At 53.6% G+C, this 7772-nt stretch overlaps 1 protein-coding gene across 2 annotated transcripts in view; it reads left to right on the forward strand.

Annotated features, from left to right (window-relative positions):
• BCORL1 (BCL6 corepressor like 1) overlaps positions 1–6246 on the forward strand; it is a 30577-nt gene extending 24331 nt beyond the window's left edge. For both annotated transcript variants that reach the window (XM_069810772.1, XM_069810773.1), the window contains exons 13-14: positions 2819–2972; positions 4637–6246. In XM_069810772.1, coding sequence (XP_069666873.1) covers positions 2819–2972; positions 4637–4913 — 431 coding nt within the window. In that variant the 3' untranslated portion in view covers positions 4914–6246. The remainder of the gene's footprint in view (positions 1–2818; positions 2973–4636) is intronic.
• Positions 6247–7772: the final 1526 nt, after the last annotated feature.

Consider the following 7772-nt stretch of genomic DNA (forward strand, 5'->3'; position numbering starts at 1 on the left):
CTGTCATTCACATGATACCATCTGTCAGGTTTTGTCTTCCTTCTCTCCTGTGCTACCTGAAGTTGGTTAACAAGACAGACAAATCCTGCATTGATTTGCCTGTACCCTTCCCTAGAAACATCATTTCATCCTTGCTGCAGTGGAAAGATCCTTCCAGCGTTGGTTGTGCTAATGCTCGCCTCTCAAGTGCTTCAGACTTTAACAGGTACCTCTGCACAGTGCTTGGGAGAACATAGGTACCTCCTAGACATGAGAGTGATGAGCCCTGGAGTAATATCAGCCACACAAAATGTTCTGAAAGTCCATGGCTTTGGTGTTGCTTGTGGGATATTTCTTTCTGGCTCGGAGAGAGGACAGCAGAGATCCCAAGCTGAAGCACCACCACACTGCTGTCAGAGGGTCATTCACGCTGCCCCTCCTTTTGCCCCTCTGCATGGAGCATTCCCCGTGCTGCCCTTGACACTGCCTTTGGGAGGCTGCGTGGCAAGTTGCGGCAAGGAACTAACCCAGCTGGGAAGTAATCCTTTATTCTGCCAGGTCTGTTTTCAGTGGGCACAGAAAGGGACCTTCCTTCTCATCCACACCTAGGTCAGCTTACAGCAATAGTGAAATGGCAGTTTTACAGCATTGTCACCTGTGCTTTGCCAGGCAGTACTGCAGGACACTGTGTGAGTTGGCAAGGAAGAGCAAGATGCCTGAGCCTGAGACAAAGGCCTGGTTTCTTTACAGTGATTTTTACTGAGTGTAAAAATCAGTTGGCTCAGTTATCTTCAGCAGTCACCTCGGGTTACCAAAAGCAGATACTTCCCAGGGCAGGGAAGTACCTGGTTCTGCTCTGGAGTAACTGAGCTGCTCCTAGCTGTCACAGGCAGCAAACCAGCTCAGCAGAAAACAGTCTCCTCCTTCAGTAATTCAGTCCTTCAAAGTTTCCCTTTCCATCAGATCCACCAGCTGAAGCACAAAACATTGCATGTCCCTCAGGGTGGAGGAGAAATCCCAGGCCCCTGCTTGATCTATTTCTATTCTTTGAGGCAGGAATGTTGTCCACGTTTTCCTTTAGGCCTGCAAATCTCTGGGGGCCAAAAGATAATGAAGGAAGCCAGGGTGTGGGATCTCTGAGGTCTGAGTATGGTAAAGTCATCAGCATCTTGCACTTCATGCTACTGTAGTTCCAGATACAAAGTCCCACTCCAGGGTTTTGTTCTACACCTGGGACTAGCATTGTTGTGCCTGATTGTCTCCCTGTTACTCTGCAGTGGTACAGGATGTTCCTGTTCTTGTTGCAGCCTTCACTTGGGCTAATGAACAGGACTGAGTGAGAAGCGTTTTCAGGATAGACGTTGGACCATATTGTTGCCACATTGAATGCATTTAATTCTTTTTTCCTGGGTTGCTCAAGAAATTTGAGCTTTTTCAGTGATGGCATCTGAGCTTTGCCTAGCAGTGATATCAAGCCAATATTCATGTCACTTATTTTTGTCCTATTCTACAATAAGTTTTGAAGATTTAAGCACCCTGTTTTTCTGTTTCTTAGGGAATTTTTTTTCCTTGGCAGGATTAAGAAATCGTTTCATTTTTTTCTCCGAGACCCCAGTTGAGCCTATGTCTCCTGTCATCTGCTGTTGTTTCTCTATTAAAATAACATTCTTGCTGGGTGCTGCGTTTATTCGTAGAGCAGTATGGTGCGTGGAGCTTTCTCATGCAGCACACCATAAGATTATTTTTTTTTTGCAGCCTTTTCTCTCATGCGTAGTGTTGAACTTTTGCATGATTGGTTTATTTGTCTACAAGCACATTTGGTCTGACTTCTCTCTGTAGAATCTAAACTCTATTTTCTAGAAGTTTTTTGAGTTACACTGTATTATCTCAGCAGGTCAAAAACACTCTGCAAACCCAAGACTATTCATACCTCTTAATAATAAAATCCAGGCAGCAAGCTATTTTTCAACAGATGCTTTTCAGATTGGTGAATAGTAAATTTAACTGTCTTTAAATGGTTTAAGGATCAAGTGTGCTACTCTCCATCTCCTACGGAAGCAAATCCTGCTGGAGCTCAGATACCTCCTGGGACAGCCAGTTTTAAGCCAGAAATCTGTGGGGCTGGTTCTCTGAAGTCATGCTTATTGTTGTTTGGTTGTATTAGTCTCTAGATCTGCTGCACAGTTTGGTGGCACAGCCTTGCAGTCTTTATTTAGACACAGTTGCTGGCACACACCTCTGGATAACCTGCTGACAGTTGTCAAGAGCAGGATCTGCATGGGATAGTACTCAACGAGCAGAGCACAGTGCCTTCCTTTATAGGACCTGTGCAGACAAAGCATCTCATGCATCCACCTCCTTCCTCTCTGGCGCAGGTTCTTCCAGGCTAAGGACATGTGAAGGTAGAGACCAGGGGGCTGAGGCTGTTTCAGGGAGAGTCTGGGGGGTCAGTGTGTGGTTGATCCAAGAAAAGACTGCCAGTCGAAGTGGCTGATTTTGCAAGCAGGCAGTGCCTCGTCTCGCATGCGGGATCAGTCTAAACCTGAATGTTGCTGCTGTGACATAAGATTTTCTTTCTACCTAACCTAGTCATTGAGTCAAGTCTCAGTGTGCAGAGCAGCCAGTGCTTGCTCAGAGTTTCTCTGAGATGAGGGGCTGGAAGGACAGCAGGAGGAGCCCCTGGGACTTGGCTCTTACAGTTGCTGTGACACTGTGGGAAGGTGCACATGAGATTGTGGTGGTAGCTGGTCCAGCTGGGCAGAGCTGTTCCCCAGGGAGTGATAAGCGCTAGCTGGTGTGAAACTGTGAGCAATACCAACATCTGTTTTGCTTGTTGCAGAGGGGAAAGATAGCATTGGATGCGATCTTCTGCTCAACCCTCCAGGAAGTTCAGACCAGGAGGAAGAGGAGCAAGAAGCAGACAACTTCATGTTTGAGTTCTCAGACAAGCCACTGCTTCCCAGCTATAACCTCCAAGTGTCAGTCTCTCGGGGGTGAGTATCTTTTCCTGGAGCAGAGAGCATTTGGGTGACATTAATGCTGGGGTGGAGGGGGAGCTCACAGAACAAAGCCCTTGAACTTGTGAGGATAGCAGCAGTACAACAAAGCCTTAAGCTGTCCTCCAGGTGAGGGGTAACATGAGATGTTCACATGTCTGCCTAAGAGCCCAAGCTGACTGCGTGCTAAGGAGACAGGCTGCATAGAGTTGCACTTGTGTCCTGTAGATCTCAAAGCACTCCTCCAAAGGGGAGATATGTTTATCCTTGTTCTCCAGGTAGAGACACAGAGGAATGGAGCTACTGCATCTTCCCCAGGAGGAGCAAATTGCTGCTGGTGAGGCGGTAACATGCCTCTTGTGGCACACTTCCCTTCATACACCATCTCATAATGAAGCATTGCATAGACTCTTTTTTAAGAAAAATGTGAGGGTAGAAACCACACTTTGTAAGCCCTAAGTCAGAGAAGCAAGTGGAAGATGCATGGTAAGATGGAATTTGTTTGACTAATTCTCAGAGGTCCACCTCTGAGGTGGTCACCTTCGTCTCTTGTTGCAGTCAGCAATGACTTGACAGCAGGATTTATTCAAACGAGGGCAGGAGTGAATGTCAGGCTGAGATGAACCACTGGGTGTGACTGATCAGCTCTCCAGTGACTGTGGAGGAACCTGGGGGGGATGCTCACTTAGATGGGCAAGTGAAACCTTAGAGACGTCCCAGCCTGGGATTCGTTGGCTGATGGCTAGCACAGCAAGAAGCCTGTGAAGTCCTTCAGTCCCTGTTTTAGTCTCCCTGGTCTTGTCCCCCAGAGTTAATAAAAAGAGAAGAAAGACTGAGGGACTATAGGTGAGGAAGACCTATATGTGGGGGAAGCAAGCAAGGAAAGATCCCTTTGGTTTAAGAAAGGACTTGTTTTAAAACAAAACCAAGAAGCAGCAGAGGTAAATTAAAAAATATAGTTGTGTTTGTGTCGGCTGCCTGGTGCTTGCTGTTCTGTACAGTGGGTGGTCACAGCCCCGGCATCCTATTCACAGTCGGCAGCATGTCAGTCATTTCAGCTCCTTGAGGTTAAGAGCAGCTTGTGTGTCTTAGGGGGTTGTTTTCCTTCAAATGTGGATGAGAGATACTGGGATGAAGACAGAGCCTTGCAGGAACACCATCAGTGTCTGGAGATGTGCAGCTCTCCGGGTCCCGCTCCTCGCGTCCCTGCAGAGCTCTGGCTGTGCAACGGCAGGGGAAGCATGGCTGCATTGCTTGGGACAGACCCAGCTGTCCTCAGTGAGCAGAAGGGTGTAGTCAGGGCTCTCCCCGAGCAATCCTGCTGCATGGCCAGATGCGTTCTGCTGCCGCGTGGTGTCTCTGTGCCGTGCCTGCCAGGCAGCCTCCCTCTCTCCTCCCTCTGATGTTGCTCCTAGCCCCATTTTTCTCCAGCGATGGTCAGCAGCAGCTTGCACTGATGGGGCCAAGTAGATTGTTTCCCCTCCGTCATGGGGAGGGCTGTCAGGTCACAGCGCTGGAGCTCCCTTCTCCACCTCCTGTGACGCCGCGGCTATTACGTTGGCTTGGACTGCAGCAGGGGGGAGAAAGGCGACTTGGAAGAGGCAGCAACAAAAGTGCTACTTTTCCGTTTAGTGAGTTTCCTCCTCTTGCTGTCCTTGCAGGCCCTGCAACTGGTTCCTCTTCTCCGACGTGCTCAAGCGGCTGAAGCTGTCTTCCCGCATCTTCCAGGCCCGCTTCCCGCACTTCGAGATCGCCACGCTGCCCAAGGCAGAGTTCCAGCGCCAGGTCTCTCTCAGCCAGGTGCTGGCACAGGAGGAGGTGCCAGAGAGCCCCGAGCCAGCGCTGGGCGCTGCAGAGACAGTGGAGCTGGTGCACTACGAGCCCGAGCTGCTGCAGCTGCTGGGTTCAGCGGTGGAGTACCAGGCCTGGAGCAGCTGACGGGGACGGATCACTCCCTGCATCATGAGGCAATAATAAGGACCAACGGGAAGCGGCCCTCTCAGTGCCAGCAGCAGGGACCCGAGTCTTTGGCCAGCCAGCCCTCCTCTCCTCAGGGTCTTCTCCAGCTGGGGAGAGAGGACCCTCGCCTCCAAGGACTTCCCAGGGTCCCTTCGCGACGAGCGGCAGCAGTTGCAGCCGTCGGCCCCATCCGGCTATGGCGGGCGCTGAAGCCCCCTCTGTGGGGCTGCGTGAGCCGGAGCTCGTGGGGCAGTGGCGGCTCCGGCTCCGCCGAAGCGAGGGGTGGTGGGTGCCACTGCCCCTTCCCTGCCTGACCCCATGGAACTGCGCCTCTCTGTTTGCTCCCCCTCCCCCTCCCAATGTCTTCCATAGTATTTATTTAATTAGTATTTAATTTGTAATGTTTCCTTTGTTGTTGCTGAGTCTGTATCACTGTGATGGTGAGCTCTGGGCTAGGGGACGAGGGCTTCCTCTGGCCCGTCTCCAGCACTCCCCGAGGCCGGCGCTCCCCTTGGACCAGCCAGCCCCTGAGCCGCAGACCCAGGGGGGGTCACGGCCCTCGAGGGTCGGGCTCTGGCACCTCGGCTGGGAGCCTGGGGACGGTCAGTTCCCTTAGCTTTGGAGCTGGCTTCTGCTGAAGGCGCTCACCTGCCAGCTGAGAGCCAGCCCCGCTGCTCCATCCTCTCACCGGGCTCCTTCCTGCATCTCATTCGTGCTGCTGCTCCCACTCCCCAGCGGCCATCACATGGGCAGATGCAGCCCGTGGACCCCAAGCGCACCCCACGCTTCCCGACAGCTTGTCCCCCCGCCCCGGGGTCTCTCGCCCACTCCTTGCCCTGCGCGGTGTCTGCTCGGCCTCCCCCTGCTCCCCGCGCCCCTCCTGTGTCACCAGGAGCAGTTCTCTGGGAGAGAGCGGGCATGGCGCCCGCCGCCCGGGTGTGGGGCAGGGCTGCTCCGCTCCCAGGAGATGGTACAGTTTTATTGTACAGGTGCTAATGGGACCGAGGATGGGACAATCTTGGTTTTTCTGGCTCTCCCCTGCTCTGCAGTGGGAGCGTTGGGTGGGTTTTTTTGTTGGTTCGTTTTTCCTTTGTGTTGTGTTTCTTCCCAGCCCGGGCAGGTGTTACCCCTTCCCCTTGGACTCCCAGCTGTCAGCCTCCCCTCTGGGGGCCGGGCAGCGCCTTGTTTAAGCCGAGGGTTTTTTGCCTTTGGGTGTGTATTCTGGTTGCTCTTTCTGATTTCTGTTTTATTATAAGCAGCAACAGGCTGTGGTGTCAAAAACACTGATGTACAGAAAAAACCTGCATCAGGCCCCCCGTCTCCTGCCTTTTCTTCCTTGTTCCGTGTCTGATGCCTGCTGCGGGCAAATTTCCTTGCGTGATGGCCCGAACCTGTGGGTCAGCAAGGGGAGACAACAAGGTCGCCTGCCCAGAGCTGCCCACAGCCTCAGCTGGCAGTGATGCCTTTGTGCACCCTGCAGCCATGGAGCAGGGGGGACGTCGTTGTATCAGAAAAGCTGTTGGGGAGACCCTGCTGCTCCTCCCAGCGCACGGACACCCGCTTCTGGACTCAAGCTGACAATGGAAGCTCTGCGGCCGAGCCCAGCTGCACCCAAACACCACCGCTGATGGTCGGTGAGCTGTGTCCAGCCCCCGTGCCCAGCAGTCCTGGCTGTGGGGCAGCCATTCGCTGCCGGGCTTCACCCCCATGGGAGCAGAGGGGGCTTGTGGGGCACTGCTGGGATTTTATTTGGGTTTTCTTCTTGGAAACCAGGCCTTGGAAAGAGCCATTTTAAACCTCTCTCCCTACTCCCCAGCCCAGGTGCCCTCGAAGGGCGCAGGGATGGCTTAGCCTCTCCACGTGCCCACGATGCACCTGAACCCCAAAACAGCTCTTGAAGCGTCAGCCCCTGTGCAGAGGCAGTGAAGGGGTGCGCGGGAGCACGGGACAGGGCTGGGGGCACACGCACGGCCATGGCACTGGTGGGGTGTGTGTGGGGGGTGGGTGTGTGCCTGTGGGCAGTGGTGGGGGGGGGGGTGCTGGCGGCGTGAAAAACACGCACACGCAGAGACACACACAAAACTCTTTTGCAAAGCAGCCGTGATTCTATGGCGTCATCATCCATCCGTGCCTTTCTTGATCATGCTGGCGTGATCCGGGTAGTCCAGGGGTGTCCTTTATTCTTTGGCTTTAAGCTTCCAAGAAACAAAGGTCCTTAACTTCAGGGTGGGTGGGGGCTGTCCTTCTCCTCCTTGCAATGAGCTGGGGTCCTTTAGTCATGCTGATGGAACCCTGACTGCGCAGAATACAACGTACACTGTCTGCATCTTCAGCCAGTTCATACGATTTTGTACAATAAAGACTAATCAGTACAAGAGTGAGGGAATGGGATTTCCTTAACCCTGGTACCCAGCTGGCTGTGGGTAGGTGTGCCCACGGGCAGGCTGGACAGTAGGAGGGTGGGTGTTCGGGGGCGGTTGTGGTGGTGGGGGGGGTGGTGGGTGTACGTGCACACAGGCAGCAGTAGCAGTGATGGGGGGGTGGTGGGTGTACGCGCACACAGGCAGCAGTAGCAGTGATGGGGGGGTGCACAAGCACATCTGGCTGTGGCAGCGATGTCCATGTGCAGAGCTGGCCCTTACGGCAGTGGGAGTCTGTGTGTGTGTGAACATGCGTGTGTGTGCATGTGTGCACGTGCACTTTTGTGTGCATAGCCAGTCACTGCAGCAGCGCGTGCGTGAATGCCTGTCTGTGTGTCCCCGGGCTCTGCAGCCCAGGTTCACCCCAGCCCTTTGGGGGGGTCCCCGCTGTGCCAGGCCCCCGGATTCCACAAGGGCT

This window comes from Haliaeetus albicilla, chromosome 23 (assembly GCF_947461875.1).
Source record: "Haliaeetus albicilla chromosome 23, bHalAlb1.1, whole genome shotgun sequence".
In the NCBI taxonomy this organism is placed as follows: Eukaryota; Metazoa; Chordata; class Aves; order Accipitriformes; family Accipitridae; genus Haliaeetus; species Haliaeetus albicilla.